Source organism: Malaclemys terrapin, chromosome 13 (genome assembly GCF_027887155.1).
Source record: "Malaclemys terrapin pileata isolate rMalTer1 chromosome 13, rMalTer1.hap1, whole genome shotgun sequence".
NCBI classification, from domain to species: Eukaryota; Metazoa; Chordata; order Testudines; family Emydidae; genus Malaclemys; species Malaclemys terrapin.
The window spans coordinates 39942425-39963602 of NC_071517.1; the positions used below are offsets into that span (position 1 = coordinate 39942425).

The 21178-nt window shown below is 47.2% G+C and overlaps 2 protein-coding genes across 6 annotated transcripts in view; one reads left to right on the forward strand and one right to left on the reverse strand.

Moving 5' to 3' along the window:
• LOC128847452 (zinc finger protein 420-like) overlaps positions 1 to 20716 on the forward strand; it is a 32450-nt gene extending 11734 nt beyond the window's left edge. The window contains exons 2-7 of one of the 5 annotated variants that reach the window (XR_008446898.1): positions 7467 to 7651; positions 8178 to 8304; positions 8916 to 9029; positions 9352 to 13328; positions 13885 to 14146; positions 16109 to 20716. Coding sequence is in view for 3 of the 5 variants with exons in the window: in XM_054046862.1 (XP_053902837.1) it covers positions 7628 to 7651; positions 8178 to 8304; positions 8916 to 9029; positions 9352 to 11303 (2217 nt within the window). In the remaining 2 variants the exon portion in view is untranslated. Of the gene's footprint in view, positions 1 to 7466; positions 7652 to 8177; positions 8305 to 8915; positions 9030 to 9351; positions 13403 to 13884; positions 14147 to 14177 lie in introns of those variants that run through there. The other 4 variants (XR_008446897.1, XM_054046862.1, XM_054046863.1 and 1 more) reach the window with 4 other exon arrangements.
• The window catches only part of LOC128847462 (zinc finger protein 345-like), a 430467-nt gene that overhangs the window by 113446 nt on the left and 295843 nt on the right, over positions 1 to 21178 (reverse strand). The gene's annotated exons all lie outside the window — the stretch shown is intronic.

The window sequence follows — 21178 nt, forward strand, 5'->3', positions numbered from 1 at the left end:
TCCAAGGCTTCTTGTTCCCCCAAGTCATTAAATACCTCCCTGGCTTTTCCAGTCAGTCTGGTCAGCAGGACAGGCATTCGCTGACCCTCGGGGATCTGGTACAGATTGCAGAGGCGTTCAAAGGTAGACAAAAACTCCTCTATATCCTCAGTATCATTGTAAATGGGACACATCCTTTCCCAGTTTTTCTCATGGCGGGGGGGAGGTGGAGTACCAGGTGGGGATGACTTTCTCCGCTCTTCCATTACTTGGAGCTGAAGTCTGGCCGTCTCCTGTTCCATCCTGTGAGTCTCCTGCTCAGCAGCGAGCAGCTCTAGATGTCCCTTACGAGCTCTCTCTTCTCTCTCATCAGCCTCCTTCTTTCTTTGATCGGCTTCTTTCTCTCTCTCAGCAGCCTCCTTCTCTCTCTCAGCAGCCTCCTTCTCTCTCTCAGCAGCCTCCTTCTCTCTCTCTCTTTCTAATTCTGCTATTTTTTGCTTCTCCAGCAATCGAAGATCTGCTAGCTTCTGTTCATGCTCAAATTGCAGTTTACTTGTCACCCTTTGCATTCTAATTTTTTCTGCCTCTTCTGCAGCCTCAGGTAAGGGCTGTGCTCTTGCCCCCTGATCACTGGCTATTAACAGGTTTCTCAGTTCTTGATTTGTAGCTTTCTTTCTAAAGCTTATCCTCTTTTCTGAACACAAATTTTCCAGGGCTTTTTTGCCAAGTCCCTCATATGCTCTTTGCTCAGCCATTGCAGCAGTTCTTTAACCAACAAAACTCTCAATCCCAAAACTCAAATTTGGACAGCGTGGGGTTCTGACCCAAAGCTTAATTGACCTGGTTCTGTGGATCCAAGCACGACTACGCCACTGTGACAATGCGGTTCTGGTGGAACCCAACTGAGAGTGCCAACTCAGGACAAATTGCTCAAACAGGGCAGTTACAGCCCAAGGCTGGGGTTTTTTCCACCTCTAAGGCAAACCAAACCAGCCAGACTAGGAGGACTTCGGTCTCACCCCCTGGCTAACCGCAAGTCTCACAAGCAATCTCCTTAGACACCCCAGTTTCCCAGTATTGCCACCAGTGCCACTCGTTATGGGGACAAATGGTTATGAATACCAATACCCCAGTAAAAGAAAAAGGTTCTCCCGATCCCAAAGGACCAAGCCCCAGACCCAGGTCAATATACAAATCAGATCTTATCCACAAATCACGCGGTTGCCAATCCTTTAGAATCTAAAATCTAAAGGTTTATTCATAAAAGGAAAAGGATAGAGATGAGAGTTAGAATTGGTTAAATGGAATCAATTACATACAGTAATGGCAAAGTTCTTGGTTCAGGCTTGCAGCAGCGATGGAATAAACTGCAGGTTCAAATCAAGTCTCTGGAACATCCCCCACTGGGATGGGTCCTCAGTCCTTTGTTCAAAGCTTCAGCTTGTAGCAAAGTCCCTCCAGAGGTAAGAAGCAGGATTGAAGACCAGATGGAGATGAGGCATCAGCCTTATATAGTCTTTTCCAGGTGTAAGAACACCTTTGTTCTTACTGTGGAAAATTACAGCAAGATGGAGTCTGGAGTCACATGGGCCAGTCCCTGCATACTGTGCTGAGGTACAAGGCGTATCTGCCTTCTCTCAATGGGTCCATTGTATAGCTGATGGTCCTTTAATGGGCCATCAAGCAGGCTAGGCAGAGCTAACACCATGTTGTCTGGGATGTCACCCAGCAGCATAGCCTAAGTTTGCCATACAGACAGTATAGAGCCAATATTCCTAACTTCAACTACAAAACTGATACATACATATAGACAGCATAATTATAACCAGTAAACCATAACCGTGTCTTAGACACCCCATTTGACCCCCTTTATACAAGATCTGGGTGCCACTACCAGACCTTGGTTGCAACAATGATCTATATGGTCCCAGATTATATCAATAACGTCACAGCTAAGTATCAGGGGGTAGCCGTGTTAGTCTGTATCTACAAAAACAACAAAGAGTCTGGTGGCACCTTAAAGACTAACAGATTTATTTGGGCATAAGCTTTCGTGAGTAAAAACCTCACTTCTTCGGATGCATAGAGTGAAAGCTACAGATGCAGGCATTATATACTGACACATGGAGAGCAGGGAGTTACTTCACAGGTGGCGAACCAGTGTTGACAAGGCCAATTCAATCAGGGTGGATGTAGTCCACTCCCAATAATAGATGAGGAGGTGTCAATTCCAGGAGAGGAAAAGCTGCTTCTGTAGTGAGCCAGCCACTCCCAATCCCTATTCAAGCCCAGATTAATGGTGTTGAATTTGCAAATGAATTTTAGTTCTGCTGTTTCTCTTTGAAGTCTGTTTCTGAAGTTTTTTTGTTCAATGACAGTGACTTTTAAATCTGTGATAGAATGACCAGGGAGATTGAAGTGTTCACTTACTGGCTTGTGTATGTTACCATTCCTGATGTCCGATTTGTGTCCATTTATTCTTTTGCGTAGGGACTGTCCGGTTTGGCCAATGTACATGGCAGAGGGGCATTGCTGGCACATGATGGCATATATGACATTAGTGGATGTGCAGGTGAATGAGCCCCTGATGGTGTGGCTGATGTGGTTGGGTCCTCTGATGCTGTTGCCAGAGTAGATATGGGGACAGAGTAGGCAACGAGGTTTGCTACAGGGATAGGTTCCTGGGTTGGTGTTTCTGTGGTGTGGTGTGTAGTTGCTGGTGAATATTTGCTTCAGGTTGGGGGGTTGTCTGTAAGCAAGGACTGGCCTGCCTCCCAAGGTCTGTGAGAGTGAGGGATCATTTTCCAGGATAGGTTGTAGGTCGTGGATAATGCGCTGGAGAGGTTTTAGCTGGGGGCTGTATGTGATGGCCAGTGGTGTTCTGTTATTGTCCTTGTTGGGCCTGTCCTGTAGTAGGTGATTTCTGGGTACCCGTCTTGCTCTGTCAATCTGTTTCCTCACTTCCCCAGGTGGGTATTGTAGTTTTACGAATGCTTGATAAAGATCTTGTAGGTGTTTGTCTCTGTCTGAGGGGTTGGAGCAAATTCGGTTGTATCTTAGGGCTTGGCTGTAGACCATGGATCGTATGATGTGTCTTGGATGGAAGCTGGAGGCATGTAGGTACGTATAGCGGTCAGTAGGTTTCCGGTATAGGGTGGTGTTTATGTGACCATCACTTATTTGTACTGTAGTGTCCAGGAAGTGGATCTCTTGTGTGGACTGGTCCAGGTTGAGGTTGATGGTGGGGTGGAAATTGTTGAAGTCCAGGTGGAATTCTTCAAGGGCCTCCTTTCCGTGGGTCCATATGATGAAGATGTCATCAATGTAGCGCAAGTAGAGGAGGGGCACTAGGGGACGAGAGCTGAGGAAGCGTTGTTCTAAGTCAGCCATAAAAATGTTGGCATACTGTGGGGCCATGCGGGTACCCATAGCAGTGCCACTGACTTGAAGGTATAAGTTGTCCCCAAATCTGAAGTGGTTGTGGGTGAGGACAAAGTCACAAAGCTCAGCCACCAGGTTTGCTGTGGCCTCATCAGGGATACTGTTCCTGACAGCTTGTAGTCCATCCTCATGTGGAATATTGGTATAAAGTGCTTCTACATCCATGGTGGCCAGGATGGTGTTTTCAGGAAGAACGTCAATGCACTGTAGTTTCCTCAGGAAGTCGGTGGTGTCTCGAAGATAGCTGGGAGTGCTGGTAGCATAGGGTCTGAGGAGAGTGTCCAAATAGCCAGATAATCCTGCTGTCAGAGTACCAATGCCTGAGATGATGGGGCGTCCAGGGTTTCCGGGTTTATGGATCTTGGGTAGCAGATAGAATACCCCTGGTCGGGGTTCTGGGGGTGTATCCATGTAGATTTGTTCCCGTACTGTAGCTGGGAGTTTCTTGAGCAGATGGTGTAGTTTCTTTTGGTATTCCTCAGTAGGATCAGAGGATAGTGGCCTGTAGAATGTGGTCTTGGAGAGTTGCCTGGCAGCCTCCTGTTCGTAATCTGACCTGTTCATTATGACTACAGCACCTCCTTTGTCAGCCCCTTTGATGATAATGTCAGAGTTGTTTCTGAGGCTGTGGATGGCATTGCGTTCTGTACGGCTGAGGTTATGGGACAAGTGATGTTGTTTGTCCACAATTTCAGCCTGTGCACGTCTGCGGAAACACTCTATGTAGAGGTCCAGTCTGTCATTTCGACCATCAGGAGGAGTCCACGCAGAGTTCCTCTTCTTGTAGTGTTGGTAGGAAGGTTCCTGTGGGTCAGTGCACTGTTCAGTGGTGCGTTGAAAATATTCCTTGAGTCGGAGACGACGAAAGTAGGCTTCCAAATCACCGCAGAACTGTATCATGTTGTGGGGATGGTGGGACAGAAAGAGAGTCCCCGAGATAGGACAGACTCTTCTGCTGGGCTAAGTGTGTGGTTGGAAAGATTGACAATGTTGTTAGATGAGTTGAGGGTACCATTGTTATAGCCCCCAGTGGCAGGTATTAGTTTAGATAGCTTACAGTCCTTTTTCCTCTGTAGAGAAGTGAAATGTGCATTGTAAATGGCTTGTCTCATTTTTGTAAAGTCCAGCCACGTTGAAGTTTGTGTAGAAGGCTGGTATTGTATGAGAGTCTCCAGTTCTGAGAGCTCATTCTTGATCTTCTCCTGTCTGCTGTACAGGATGCTGATCAGGTGGTTCCTCAGTTTCTTTGAGAGTGTGTGGCACAGTCTCTCACCATACTCAGTGTAGTATGTTGATTGCAATGGATTTTTTACCTTCAGTCCTTTTGGTATGATGTCCATCTGTTTGCATTTGGAGAGGAAGATGATGTCTGTCTGTATCTGTGCAAGTTTTTTGTTGAGGTTGATGGATTTCCACTCCATACGGCTAAATTTAGTGCCTTGCATGTTGTCAAGTATCAGGGGGTAGCCGTGTTAGTCTGTATCTACAAAAACAACAAGGAGTCTGGTGGCACCTTAAAGACTAACAGATTTATTTGGGCATAAGCTTTCGTGAGTAAAAACCTCACTTCTTCACAGGTGGCGAACCAGTGTTGACAAGGCCAATTCAATCAGGGTGGATGTAGCCCTCGTTGCCTACTCTGTCCCCATATCTACTCTGGCAACAGCATCAGAGGACCCAACCACATCAGCCACACCATCAGGGGCTCATTCACCTGCACATCCACTAATGTCATATATGCCATCATGTGCCAGCAATGCCCCTCTGCCATGTACATTGGCCAAACCGGACAGTCCCTCCGCAAAAGAATAAATGGACACAAATCGGACATCAGGAATGGTAACATACACAAGCCAGTAAGTGAACACTTCAATCTCCCTGGTCATTCTATCACAGATTTAAAAGTCACTGTCATTGAACAAAAAAACTTCAGAAACAGACTTCAAAGAGAAACAGCAGAACTAAAATTCATTTGCAAATTCAACACCATTAATCTGGGCTTGAATAGGGATTGGGAGTGGCTGGCTCACTACAGAAGCAGCTTTTCCTCTCCTGGAATTGACACCTCCTCATCTATTATTGGGAGTGGACTACATACACCCTGATTGAATTGGCCTTGTCAACACTGGTTCGCCACCTGTGAAGTAACTCCCTGCTCTCCATGTGTCAGTATATAATGCCTGCATCTGTAGCTTTCACTCTATGCATCCGAAGAAGTGAGGTTTTTACTCACGAAAGCTTATGCCCAAATAAATCTGTTAGTCTTTAAGGTGCCACTAGTCTGTATGCTAGTGGAGGTGCCGCCCTGTCTCATCTTCTATGCAAATGAGGCTAGGGGAGTTGCCTTAATCCTGTCACCCTTGTCTGGAGGGGTTTAGGTGTGTCTCCCATGATCTTTTCATTGCTTTCTTATAAGTCTTTCTTCTGACTTGGTTCAAGCAGAGGCTGGCAGGGCGGGGTCCTTGATGAGTAAGACAGGCTGGATACTGTGCCCTGGTTAGCTAACACTGCCTGTCCCTGGGGCTGGGGTCAGAGTCCAGGGCAGCTCGTTAATCGGGTGTTGCCACCAAAGGGCTCTGGTTATTGCTAAGGGAGAGGAGGAAGCGGGTGTGTGTCTCTCTCTTCTCAGGATATTAGAGCTCTGGAGTTGAGCTCCCTGGGTCCGAAGCTGCTGCCTCCTGTATTTTGACCTGGGAGCCCAAACCGACAAGCTGCTTCTTACCCAGCAGAGGAGAGACCTTTATTAAATCCCCTCTGTGCCCAGCCCAGGTGGGGACTTGCTGTGGTGGCTGGAACCAGCCCCTGGTGCAGCCCCGGGTTCTGCCCACAGCAGCCCCCGAGCCGCAGCCTGCAGGTGATGGAGAGACCTGGGGATAAAGGGCTGGGACTGGGCAGGAAAGTGACTCAGCAGAAAGGGCCCCTTTCAGGGACTGGATGGTGAGTTTGGCTCCCTATGTGTCTGCAAGTCCCAGAGCTCCTGCCCCCATGGACACAGCCAGGTTCAAACCCCTGTTAGCAGTGGCTGTGACTGAGCTGCCTAATCATAGAATATCAGGGTTGGAAGGGACCTCAGGAGGTCATCTAGTCCAACCCCCTGCTCAAAGCAGGACTAATTCCCAACTAAATCATCCCAGCCAGGGCTTTGTCAAGCCGGGCCTTAAAAACCTCCAAAGAAGGAGACTCCACCACCTCCCTAGGTAACGCATTCCAGTGCTTCACCACCCTCCTAGTGAAAAAGTTTTTCCTAATATCCAACCTAGACCTCCCCCACTGCAACTTGAGACCATTACTCCTTGTTCTGTCATCTGCCACCACTGAGAACAGCCGAGATCCATCCTTTTTGGAACCCCCCCTCAGGTAGTTGAAAGCAGCTATCAAATCTCCCCTCATTCTTCTCTTCTGGAGACTAAACAATCCCAGTTCCCTCAGCCTCTCCTCATAAGTCATGTGCTCCAGACCCCTAATCATTTTTGTTGCCCTCCGCTGGACTCTTCCCAATTTTTCCACATCCTTCTTGTAGTGTGGGGCCCAAAATTGGACACAATATTCCAGATGAGGCCTCACCAATGTCAAATAAAGGGGAACGATCACGTTCCTCGATCTGCTGGCATGACAGCAAAGGTCCAGGACAATGGTGCAGTTGCCGGTTCTCCTAAGGGAAAATGATAAAAAGGGAGAGAGGAGAGACTGGAAGGGGAAACCAGGAACAACAAATGGGGAGGGAGGTTCCCAGATCCCAGACCTGCCCGGATCCATTCCCTGCATCCCCCTGGGAACAAGGGGAGGAGCTGAGAGAGGAAAAGCCAGTTCCTGACTTGGCTGAACACCGCACTACTTGGTGGGGAAGGGGAGAGTTAGAGGGGTGACATGACAATGTCAGGGGAAATCCCCCAAGGTGGCTTCTTTGGTTCTGCTCTTTTTCCGGCATTGGGCTCAGAAACTCTCTTATGGGAAGAGTTTAAAAGTGCCTCGTGGGGTTTAGTTCTGCTGGGAGGGTCCTGGCCTGGGTGGTAATGAACTAACTGGGTTTCTTTCCAACGTGACAGAGTCCAGAGCATCTGTCTGCAGGGAGAGAGCCTGCGGGGAATTGGGCTGTCACATGCACTCAAGCCCCTTCTGAAACCTTCCCAATGGCCCCGACAGGCTGAGGAATCACATCCAGATTTCCCTCGAGATCGTCCCGTGTTCCAGGGGACTGGGAAGGGAAATGGCTGTGATGGAGTCAGCTCAGGTAGGGGATTTTCAGGGAGCTGTTGGACGGCAGGAGGGAGAGGCAGGGAGGAGACAGGGTGTGATAAACCTGCTGATTTTCTGAGTAGAAGGGGGCACACCACCATTTGTCAAAGAGGTCATAACCCTCCTGGGCAGTGCTGGGAACATTTTCCAGACTCCCGGTGCTGGAGCCTGAACCCACTGGCCAGAGGCTGCTGTGAAATATGAAGGGAAGCTTTTGGGATTAGTGTCCGTCTCCCTGGCTCACTGCTCTGCTTCCTATATCAGCCTGTGGCTGGCAAGTATGTGGTAACTGGTAAATGAGAAGACCCTGCCCTCCTCCATCTGCTGGGGGTGGACAAGGAAGTCTCACCTTCTCCCTGCCTCATGAAGACTCCTGGTGCTCTGAGCAGGGTGGGGGTGGGATTCTGCTACTCTGGTCCTCCCAGAGCTTCCAAGAAGTTTTTTTCTTTCTTCCTCTCCTGTGACTAGTGGGATTGTGGCTGGGGCAGCAGGGGCTGAGTGGGGGTCTCTTGTTGTTTCAGTTGCCGGTGACCTTCGAGGAGGTGGCTGTGTATTTCACCCAGGGTCAGGGAGCTCTGCTGGACCCCAGTCAGAGAGCCCTCTACAGGGACGTCATGCAGGAGAACTATGAGATGGTGACCTCGCTGGGTAAGGGATTCCTGTCCCCTTGGTTATTAGAAGCCATGAGGTCTTCATTTCTGACTCTGGTCAGGTTCTTCCCTGGACAGTTAGATTGGAGGGGAATGGGTTCCATAATTCGCAGCTGCCACGTGAGAGAGACTTTCATTGGGACACGGGTATCAAAGCCTAATGGACGTGCGAAACCATGCCCACCCCTCCAGCATTCGGGGGGGGGGGGGGGGAGAAGTCATTCATTGTCCTGTCTGTATTGTTTCTTACTGATGCACAAAATCCCTCTTCATTTCCTTTCTTGGGAATAACTCCAGCCCTGGGGAAGACTGTGGGATCTGCAGATTTAGAAATAGGAAATGGTCTAACTCCAGAGCTGTGTGCGCGTCAGCAAGGCCCAACAGCACATAGATCCTGGGAACTCCTTGTGAGGGCCTAACAATTCCCCCCACCTCCCCAGACGTCTGCTTCTCCCAAGAGGGCTCAGTGATCATGTTCCCTTGCTGTTGGATTCCATGTTCCCCCAGCAGATCATGGGGAGAGGTACCACTCACAGAATGCCCTTTGTGACAGACACTCTTCCAATCCGCCATGTGCCCTGACTGTGGCTCTTTTCACCCCCTGCACAGGATTTCCCATTCCAAAACCTGAACTGATCTCCCACTTGGAACGAGGGGAAGAACTGTGGGTCCCGGATCTCCAGGTCTGTGAGGAAAGAGAGATCCTGAGAGGCAATCGCACAGGTGAGGACTGAAACAGAAACCATCTGGTGAATGAAGGAAAAAGTTGAGAATCCCAAAAATATGCTGTGAGTAAGAGCACTTAGTTCTTCCTCACCTCAACCAGGGCTGTAGTCAACAGATACCATTCACGGCTTTCCAACCATCCTGTTAGCTGCAGGAGTTTCCTTCCCAACTTTCCATCCCTGGGAGTGTTTGGGTGGGATCTGGAGGCAAAATCCAGTTGCTCAGTCTTCACAGTGTTAGCATTTTGGGTTTTCCCTTGGTGCTATTATCCTTTCTCCCCAGCACAATGACTCCTGTCTGGATTGTCTCTTTCTCCCAGCAGGTGATGAGACAGTGGATGAGAAGAAGGATGGGAATCATCATGAGGAAGTTCCTGGGCAAATGGAACCACAGGGGACCTTTGTGGGAAGAGCTGAAGGGATTTTATCCCAGTGCTTGGAAGAGGGAGAAGCCTGGGGAAATTGGCACAAGTCAGAGAGGCGACTGAAAAAACACACAAGGAAGAAAGTGGATGAACCTATTATATGTGGGGGAGGAGACAAGGATCCCACAGCCCAGCAGACCAATCCTAAGGAACAGAAACCCTATCAGTGCCTCGAATGTGGAAAAGGATTCATTCTCAGATCACAGTTTGTGACACATCAGACAATCCATACTGGAGGGAAACCCCTTCAATACTTGGCCCATGGGGAAAGTTTCAATAACTGCTCAGATCTTAATAACCATGGGAAAAGCCACATGGGAAAGAAACCCTATCAATGCCTTGAGTGTGGAAACTGTTTGAATTGGAAGTCAGAATTAATTACACATCAGAGAATCCAGACAGGGGAGAGACCACATAAGTGCTTGGATTTTGGAAAAAGTTTCATACAGAGGTCAGACCTTACTAAACATCAGGCAATCCACACAGGAGAGAGACCACATAAGTGCTTGGACTGTGGAAAAAATTTCATACAGAGGTCACACCTTGTTAAACATCAAGCAATCCACACAGGAGAGAGACCCCATAAGTGTTTGAACTGTGAGAAAAGTTTCAGGAACAGATCAGCCCTTTCTAAACATCAGGCAATCCACACAGGAGAGAGACCCCATAAGTGCTTGGATTGTGGGAAAAGTTTCATACATAGGTCAGACCTTACTAGACATCAGGCAATCCACACAGGAGAGAGAGGCAATAAGTGCTTGGATTGTGGGAAAAGTTTCATACAGAGGTCAGACCTTACTAGACATCAGGCAATCCACACAGGAGAGAGACCCCATAAGTGTTTGGACTGTGGGAAAAGTTTCATAAAGAGGTCAAACCTTGTTAAACATCAGGCAATCCACACAGGAGAGAGATCCCACAAGTGCTTAGTCTGTGGAAAAAATTTCATACGGAGGTCACACCTTGTTAAACATCAGGCAATCCACACAGGAGAGGGACCCCATAAGTGCTTGGACTGTGGGAAAAGTTTCATACAGAGGTCAAACCTTGTTAAACATCAGGCAATCCACACAGGAGAGAGACCCCACAAGTGCTTGGACTGTGGGAAAAGTTTCATACAGAGGTCAAACCTTGTTAAACATCAGGCAATCCACACAGGAGAGAGACCCCACAAGTGCTTGGACTGTGGGAAAAAATTCATATGGAGGTCAGACCTTGTTAAACATCAGGCAAGCCACACAGGAGAGAGACCTCACAAGTGCTTGGACTGTGGGAAAAAATTCATATGGAGGTCAGACCTTGTTAAACATCAAGCAATCCACACAGGAGAGAGACCCCACAAGTGCTTGGACTGTGGGAAAAAATTCATACGGAGGTCAGACCTTGTTAAACATCAGGCAATCCACACAGGAGAGAGACCCCACAAGTGCTTGGACTGTGGGAAAAGTTTCATACAGAAGTCGGACCTTGTTAAACATCAGGCAATCCATACAGGAGAGAGACCCCATAAGTGCTTGGACTGTGGGAAAACTTTCATAACCAGATCAGCCCGTATTAATCATCAAGCAGTCCACACAGGAGAGAGACGCCACAAGTGTTTGAACTGTGGGAAAAAATTCATATGGAGGTCAGACCTTGTTAAACATCAGGCAATCCACACAGGAGAGAGACGCCACAAGTGCTTGGACTGTGGGAAAAGTTTCATAGAGAGGTCACACCTTATTAGACATCAGGCAATCCACACAGGAGAGAGATCCCACAAGTGCTTAGACTGTGGGAAAAGTTTCAGGAACAGATCAGCCCTTTCTAAACATCAAGCAATCCACACAGGAGCTAAACTTCTGTGACACTGGGAGAGAAAGGGTTAAGCAACTTGCATATAATAGACCCAGTTCAACCTTTAGAGACATGTTTAAAAAGTGTGTCCAAGTTAGATAATTTTGAGCTTTGAAATGGAAACTTCTGTTAAAGACCTGGAAGAAGTTGGTAACTGTAGTAGTCTATAAAAAGCAACAAAGAGTCCTGTGGCACCTTATAGACTAACAGACGTATTGGAGCATAAGCTTTTGTGGGTGAATACCCACTTTGTCAGACGCATGTGGTGGAAATTTCTAGGGGCAGGTATAAATATGCAGGCAACAATCTGCCTAGAGATAACGAGGTTAGTTCAATCAGGGAGGATGAGGCCATCTTCCAGCAGTTGAGGTGTGAAAACCAAGGGAGGAGAAACTGCTTTTGTAGTTGCCTAGTCATTCACAGTCTTTGTTTAATCCTGAGCTCATTATGTCAAATTTGCAAATGAACTGAAGTTCAGCAGTTTCTCTTTGGAGTCTGGTCCTGAAGTTTTTTTGATTCAGGATCCCCTTTAAATTTGCTATTGTGTGTCCAGGGAGGTTGAAATGTTCTCCTACAGGCTTTTGTATATTGCCATTTCTAATATCTGACTTGTGTCCATTTATTCTTTTACGTAGGGATTCTCCAGTTTGGCCGATGTACATAGCAGGGGGGCATTGCTGGCACACGACGGTGTATGTTACATTGGTGAACGTACAAGTGAATGAACCGGTGATGTTGTGGCTGATGTGATTAGGTCCTATGATGGTATCGCTGGTATAAATATGTGGGGAGAGTTGGCATTGAGGTTTGTTGCATGGATTGGTTCCTGAGTTAGAGTTACCATGGTGCGGTGTGTGGTTGCTGGTGAGAATATGCTTAAGGTTGGTGGTTTGTTTGTGGGCGAGGACTGGCCTGTCTCCTAAGGCCTGTGAAACTGATGGATCTTTGTCCAGGATGAGTTGTAGATGATGATGCATTGGAGAGGTTTTAGATGAGGATTGTAGGTGATGGCCAGTGGAGTTCTGTTGGTTTCTTTCTTGGGCTTGTCTTGCAGCAGGAGGCTTCTGGGTACACGTCTGGCTCTGTTGATTTGTTTCTTTATTTCCTCGTGCTGGTATCATAGTTTTGAGAATGCTTGGTGAAGATCTTGTAGGTGTTGGTCTGTGTCTGATGGGTTGGAGCAAATGCGGTTATAGCTCAGCGCTTGTCTGTAGATGCTGGATCATGTGGTGTGTCCGGGATGAAAGTTGGAGGCATGAAGGTAGGCATAGCGGTCGGTGGGGTGTGATGGTGTTAACGTAACTGTCACTTATTTGTACCGTGGTGTCTAGGAAGTGGATCTCCCTTGTAGATTGGTCCAGGCTGAGGTTGATGGTGGGGTGGAAACTGTTGAAGTCATGCTCCAATACTTCTCTTAGTGTTTAAGGTGCCACAGGACTCTTTGTCACTTTTTACAGATCCAGATTAACACGGTGACCCCTCTGATACTTGTAGTAGTCTATGTTTGCCTTTATCTTGTTAGAAGTTACCAATGGAACCAAACAGTTCCTGTCTCGGGCTGTATTCTGTTAATTCAGAGATCAAAAGGGAATAATAACATTTAGATGAAACTTGGGTGTAATAATGTCATTGCATGTCTCTTTCGAGTTTGTGGTAAACTGTCTATGAATTTCTTTATGGATAATTACCTTATGTTAATCCATGTAGTTAATTACTGGTGATGTTTAGGAAATAGAAGGTTACTTCAAAAGCCTAGTGAACAATAGTTCTCCCAAGGACAGCCTGCTGATGAGAGGCTGCAAAAATCTGTATTAAAAACTCTTGGGACCTGATCCTTTTCTCTCAGATCTTGTTAAGCTTTATTCAGAGGAAGTTTGAGTCATAAGATGGAGATCTCCAGTCCCATCTGGACTGCCCTGATATCGAACATTTTCACATGGGACTATAACCTCATGAAAGGATTCTGAAAAGGACTCTTTACAATTCTAAAGCACCATCTCTACAGTGAAACTGACCTAAGGACTCTATTCATGTCTGTATGTATAATCTTTTAACCAATACTCTCACTCTCTTTTCTTCTTTTAATAAATCTTAGTTTAGTTAATAAGAATTGGCTGTAAACGTGTATTTGGGTAAGAACTGAAGTATTCATTAACTTGGTGAGTAATGCAGCAAACAGCAGAGGCTAACAGCGGGTGTTTGCCTGGGATCTGTCAGAGAGGAGGTTCGCTAAGTGCTGCATTGAGGGGCTGTGTGAGTGAGTATCTGAGTGTCTGTTGCAGGGGATGGTTTGTCAGTTTGACCATGTGCTTGAGTGTTTGATTGTTTGTTTGAACGGTGTGAATTGGGAGTGCTTTGTTCCATGTGGGCCTGACTGTTATAAAAAGGCAGTCAGCAGTGAACAGCGGAGGCTAGCAGGGGGAGTTTGCCTGGGAGTTCACCTCGGGAGAGACCACTAAGGCTTGCATCTTGCGGGCTTCTGTGAGTTGCTGCAAGAGCTGAGGAAGCTCTTAGAAGGAAGCAGTTATGGAAGGTGAGCGTTCAGTTGTTGTAACCTGCACAAGTTGTGCCATGTTTGTCTTTCTTCCACAGGAGAGAAGTGACAAAGTGCAAGCTGGTCTCCATATTGGAAGAGAAGGTTCGAGGTCTGGAGAAACAAGTATCGACCCTGCGTTGCGTACGAGAAAACGAAGATTTCCTGGACAGACGTCAGGATATGCTTCTACGGGCACAACGTTCTGAAGATTCGGAGCAGGCTGCCCAGAGGGGACAGAGGGACGGTGAAGAAATTTGGCAGCATGTGACCTCCAGAAGAAGAAAGAGGAGTGTCCGTGTACCAGCAGTGGAGATACAGGTGAACAACTGTTTTCATGTTCTCTCCACAGGTACTAATGCGGAGAGTGGACTGGATGATACATCTGAGGGAAGGGAGCAGAAGGAGGCTCCACTGATTGGAAGACATGAGATGCACTATCCTAGGGATGGGGGTTACAAAACCACCGCTCCCAAGAGAAGGAAGAGGGTGGTGGCGGTCGGGGACTCCCTTCTCAGGGGGACTGAGTCATCTATCTGCCACCCCGACCGAGAAAACCGAGAGGTCTGCTGCTTGCCAGGAGCTAGGATTCATGATGTGACGGGAGAGACTGCCGAGACTCATCAAGCCCTCGGATCGCTACCCCTTCCTGCTTCTCCACGTGGGTAGCAATGATCCTGCCAAGAATGACCTTGAGCGGATGACTACAGACTGCATGGCTCTGGGAAGAAGGATAAAGGAGTTTGAGGCGCAACTGCTGTTCTCGTCCATCCTCCCTGTGCAGGGAAAAGGCCTGGATAGAGACCACTGAATTGTGGAAGTTAACAAATGGCTACGCAGCTGGTGTCGGAGAGAAGGCTTTGAGTTCTTCGACTGTGGGATGGTGTTCTAAGAAGAAGGAGTGCTAGGCAGAGACGGGCTCCATCTAACGAAGAGAGGGAAGAGCATCTTCGCAAGCAGGCTGGCTAACCTAGTGAGGAGGGTTTTAAACTAGATTCACTGAGGGAAGGAGACCAAAGCCCTGAGGTAAATTGGGAAATAGGATACGGGGAGGAAGCACGAGCAGGAGAGTGCAAGAGGGGAGGACTCCTGTCTCAGATTGAGAAAGCGGGACAATCAGTGAGTTCTCTTAAGTGCCTATACACAAATGCAAGAAGCCTGGGAAACAAGGAGGGAGAACTGGAAATCCTGGCACAGTCAAGGAACTATGATGTCATTGGAATAATAGAGACTTGGTGGGATAACTCACATGACTGGAATACTGTCATGGATGGATATAAACTGTTCAGGAAGGACAGACAGGGCAGAAAAGGTGGGGGAGTTGCATTCTATGTAAGAGAGGAATATGACTGCTCAGAGCTCCGGTATGAAACTGGAGAAAAACCTGAGAGTCTCTGTATTAAGTTTAGTAGTGTGAGCAACAAGGGTGATCTCGTGGTCGGAGTCTGCTATAGACCACCAGACCATGGGGATGAGGTGGACGAGGCTTTCTTCCAGCAACTAGCAGATGTTTACTAGATCGCAGGCCCTGGTTCTCATGGGAGACTTTAATCACCCTGATATCTGCTGGGAGAGCAATACAGCGGTGCACAGACAATCCAGGAAGTTTTTGGAAAGTGTAGGGGACAATTTCCTGGTGCAAGTGCTGGAGGAACCAACTAGGGGCAGAGCTCTTCTAGAACTGCTGCTCACAAACCGGGAAGAATTAGTAGGGGAAACAAAAGTGGATGGGAATCTGGGAGGCAGTGACCATGACATGGTTGAGTTCAGGATCCTGACACAAGGAAGAAAGGAGAGCAGCAGAGTACAGACCCTGGACTTCAGAAAAGCAGACTTTGACTCCCTCAGGGAACTGATGGGCAGGATCCCCTGGGAGAATAACATGAGGGGGAAAGGAGTCCAGGAGAGCTGGCTGTGTTTTAAAGAATCCTTATTGAGGTTGCAGGAAAAAACCATCCCGATCTGTAGAAAGAATAGTAAATATGGCAGGCAGCTTGGCTTAATAGTGAAATCCTTGCTGCTCTTAAATGTAAAAAAGAAGCTTACAAGAAGTGGAAGATTGGACAAATGACCAGGGAGGAGTATAAAAATATTGCTCAGGCATGCAGGAGTGAAATGAGGAAGGCCAAATCACACTTGGAGTTGCAGCTAGCAAGAGATGTTAAGAATAACTCAAGGAAAGTGTGGGCCCCTTACTAAATGAGGGAGGCAACTTAGTGACAGAGGATGTGGAAAAAGCTAATGTACTCAATCATTTTTTTTGCCTCTGTCTTCACAAAAAAGGACAGCTCCCAGACTGCTGCACTGGGCAGCACAGTATGGGGAGAAGATGACCAGCCCTCTGTGGAGAAAGAAGTGGTTCGGGACTATTTAGAAAAACTGGACAAGCACGAGTCCATGGTGCCGGATGCGCTGTATCCGAGGGTACTAAAGGAGTTGACGGATGTGATTGCAGAGCCATTGGCCATTATCTTTGAAAACTCATGGTGATCGGGGGAGGTCCCAGATGACTGGAAAAAGGCTAATGTAGTTCCCATCTTTTAAAAAGGGAAGGAGGGAGGATCCGGGGAGCTACAGGCCAGTCAGCCTCACCTCAGTCCCTGGAAATATCATGGAACAGGTCCACAAGGAATCAATTCTGAACCTCTTAGAGGAGAGGAAAGTGATCAGGAACAGTCAGCATGGATTCACCAAGGGCAAGTCATGCCTGATTAACCTAATTGCCTTCTATGAGGAGATAACTGGCTCTGTGGATGAGGGGAAAGCTGTGGATGTGTTATTCCTTGACTTTAGCAAACCTTTTGATACAGTCTCCCACAGTATTCTTGCCAGCAAGTTAAACAAGTATGGGCTGGATGAATGGACTGTAAGGTGGATAGAAAGCTGGCTAGATAGTCGGGCTCAACGGGTAGTGATCAACGGCTCCATGTCTAGTTGGCAGCCGGTTTCAAGTGGAGTGCCCCAGGCGTCGGTCCTGGGGCTGGTTTTGTTCAATATCTTCATTAATGATCTGGAGGATGGCGTGGGATAGGAGAGGGGATTTGATAGCTGCTTTCAACTACCTGAAAGCGGGTTCCAAAGAGGATGGATCCAGACTGTTCTCAGTGGTACCTGATGACAGAACAAGGAGTAATGGTCTCAAGTTGCAGTGGGGGAGGTTTAGGTTGGATATTAGGAAAAACTTTTCATTAGGAGGATGATGAAGTACTGGAATGGGTTACCTAGGGAGATGGTGGAATCTCCTTCCTTAGAGGTTTTTAAGGTCAGGCTTGACAAAGCCCTGGTTGGGATAATTTATTTAGGATTTGGTCCTGCTTTGAGCAGGGTGTTGGGCTAGAAGACCTCCTGAGATCCCTTCCAAACCTGATATTCTATGATTCTATGATCCTTTGGGATTGGTAGAACTTTTTATAAAATGAACAATGTTTTCAGTAATCCCCATCATGTTTAACTGGGGTGTCTGGGAGGGAGCGCCAGGTTAGGTTGCTTCAAGGGAGCTGTGCTTTGGCCTGTGTAGCCCAGTAAGGTATTGTAAAAGCTGTCTTGTTGCTGGCTTGGTGAATCAAAATGTTGGAATGTCCACCAATTTTGAGGATTGACTGCCCCATTCTTTGCAGTTTGCCTTAAATGAGCAATCTCAGTATGCCCCCAGCCCCCAAGATCATGGTCACAACTTCATATATGCCTTGCCTGTGAGAAAAGTTTCATTCAGCGATTGCACCTCATTAAACATCAGAGAATCCACCCAGGTGTGAGAGACCCTAGGAATAGCTTGACTGCAGGAAAAGATTCAATCCGAACTCACACATCCGTGAACTGCAAAACAGAGAGACCTTGAATGCCGGGGAAGCTTCATTTGGTGTTCCCAGAGTATCAGGCATCTGCAAATCAACGCAGAGAAGTGACTGCTGAGATGTTCTCAGTGTGGGAAATGCTCCAAGTGGAGCAAACGCCCTGTTGGACATTACAGACTCCTCCTCACAGCAGGGAAATTCTCTCAGGGCCCTGACTAGGGCTGGCCCTGGTGACAAACCCGTTTCCTCATTCCCACACACATCAGGGGCATTTGGCTCCCAAGGATGCAGCTGCCCATGGCTGGGGTGAGGATCCAGGATCAGCCGAACATCAGCTGGTCAGTGACCCTCTGGCTCTGCCTAGTCTAAGCAAACACCAGGAAGAGGTGGCAAAATCCCCATGAGCCCCTCCTCCCTGCTTCAGCCTTGGCTGCTGAGCTGATGGGCCATAGATGGGGAAAGGGGGAGAGAGAAACACCTCCCCACACTCCCTCTGCTGGGCGGAAGTTCCCCCTCTCCCTTCCCCTCCCAGCCGGGATCCCCCTGCTATGGCGATGAGGAGAAGAACACTTGGGCCAGGTCCCACCTTCACTCTAGACTCCTGTCCCCATCCCCCATCTTCCACCAGCCCCTGGGCTGGGCTCCCCCACTGATCTGGAACTGTCCCCTGCAGAGGGAGTGTCCCTGGGGCTGGTAGCTCCTTCGCTCCCCGAATCCACCAAGAAATTGGTCTCTGGGGGATCAAATGTTAAGGGTGTGGGGTGATGGGTTCTGGGGAGGACACTGGGGATTGAATAACTGGGGCTGTTGGAGCTTAGTGCTGGGGTATCAAGTGTTTGGGGATCATGGGATAAGAGGCGAGCGAGAGCCAAAGGGGTAGCGAGGTGCTGCTTCTCATCACTCACCCCCTCTGCCCCTTCTCCCTGCCTCCTCTGCATTCAGACAGCACCATTATCAGAGCCTGGTTTCCACAGGGCCTTTTCTTCTAAGCCTGGATTTCCCACCTCTGCTACAGCAGCATCAGCCTCTGAGAAGGAAGCAGCATTGCCTAGTTGATAGAGCTCTGGCCTGGGACTCAGGAGTCTACTAGGAATAAATGGGGAGTGATCATATCAGCCTCTTAGTGTCTGTCAAGGGGAGGAAAATTGGTTGAGATTATCTAGGGCATCTCCTTTGTTCCTCCACTCCTTTTTCTAGTCTAAACTGACCCTTAGCAGTTTATTCCCATCTCTCATTAGCAAAGTGATTGTTCGAGTCACTAAGTGCCCTCTATGGAGTGAGATTGTCTCATTCCCAGACATCCTCACATTGCTCCAGATTATGCTGAAAAGCATTGAATTATTTTGTGTTGTTTCTCCCTTATACACCAGCATTCAAGAGATTCTAAAAGAGCTGGAGCAGGGATAGTAAAATTATGTGGTGTTTTACCTTCTGTGTTATTGCAGAGGGATGGGTTGAGTCTGGGGGATTCCTTCCTGTCCCCATCAAACTCACACATCTTTTCTTGAGCAGCCTCTGCCCAAGCCATGGAGAGTTTATCGTTTTCCCATTCTACCCCTCCACCTTCATGTGTGTCATTTACCACAGTGTCCTTTTCCACCATGCTTAGGAATCAGGGTTTGATTTCTTTGATCCTCAGTCAGGCCCCTGCGCACTTGAGATGAAAGTGTCACGTTCCTGAAGGGGGAATTCAAATGAACCCCAAAGCACAGTTTGAGCTTCAATCCCTATTGCTAAAGTGGCATCTGGAGTTTTTCCAGCCAAATCCAGATAATTTGTAGATAGGAAGTTGTTGGTGAAGTTTGTCTTTTTTCCTCTTTTTTTTCCCATTACGACGATGCAAAAACTTTTATCAATAACACAGCCAAATAATGCGACAGTGCTGAGTAAAGCCGGTTTAGCCTGTTCAGAAGGAAATGGGTAAAATTTTTCTCCAGATTTTGAGTCTTAAGATTCTCTGGGATTTCACTTCATGAACGGGAAAATGGTTTGTAGCCCACCCTGGTTTGTGGGTTTTTTCTTCTTTTTGGTTGAAGGCTGTTCTGCCACGTATTTTGATATTAAATTAGTTTGACAGGATGTAACTCAGATTTATTGGGGACTTCAAAAGACAAATGATCACTTGCCAGAAGGATCCTTTCTGATTTTCCTTTCACATTGCCTTAGCTTTTGTCATGAGATTTTCTTGTCCTTTGAACAACGAAAATGATCAGTATCTATCCACAAAAACATTTGCGGACGAGTGCTGGATATGCACTCTGGGAATCAGAGACTGAAATGGAGAAGGAAGTTACTGCCTGATCCCTGCAGAGATCTGAGATACAATCAGGATGGGGAGAGAGTGGGTGGGTGGACAGGGCCTTGCAAGGGCACTATGACATTATCTGATTAAAATATGACCATGTAGATCATTGTTGCTACCATTGTTATATAATCAGTGAATCTTATACAAAGTGTGCGGAGTAAGGTGTCAAGGGAGAGGGTATGATTTGCTGAATATGATTATGCTATTTGTACATATGTACCATTTTTGTATTTGAGATTATGATTACTGGCTGTATACCTGTATTTCAAAAATGTTTGCTCCTGGGTAACACCCACAAGGTTTTTCACCTGTACATCTTGGAGGAACTATTCAAGTTCAGTGGCCCATCAAAAGAATACTCACAATGGCAGATGCCCACCTACGCTGCACAGACTTTCCTGTGAATGTTCCATCTGAAGTATAGGTAATGGCTTTTACTGTGAGTGACTAAGTGAAAGCAGGCATGGACACGTGACTTGCCCATGTGACTCCAAATACCTCTTATTACTGTGGTTTTTCACAGTGAGAACAATGGGGTTCCCTTCACTTGAGAGAAGCTATAAAAGGCACTGGAAACATCTCCGTTTTGCCTTTTTCCTGCTCAAACCTCTGGACTATGGACTTATACTAATGGGAGCATTCTGACCAAAGGACTGAGGACTTTCCAATAATTCAGAAGCCACCAGAGACTTGATTTAAGCTGGCCGTTTATTCCATCACTGTTACAAGCCTAAGCCAAGAACTTTGCAATTATTGTATGTATTTGATTCCTTTAATAAATTTTAACTCTCACCTTTCTTTCTTTTTCATAAATAAGCCTTTAGATTTTAGATACTAAAGGATTGGCAACAGTGTGATTATTGGGTAAGATCTGAGTTATATATTGACCTGGGTGTGTGGCTGGTCCTTTGGGATCAGAAGAACCTGCTGTTTCATGAAATTGGTTGTAAATAACCAATCATTAAGTTCAGAGTTTTTGGTGGTGATATAAGGGCTGGAATGCCTAAGGAAACGGCTTTTTGGATGTCTTGTTAGCCAATGTGGTGAAACAGAAGTTTACTTTTGTTGCTGGTTTGATATATGTCATGGGAGAATAATCACCAGTTTTGCAGTGTGTCTGCCCCATTTCTCAGCAATTTATCCTGAATTTGGTATTTTCAGTTGTGACCCATGGAGGCACTGTTACAGGCACTGTTTGTTCTTGAGAGTCAGAGAGCTGAGGCTGAGAACTGTGAATTCACTTCACATGTCCCA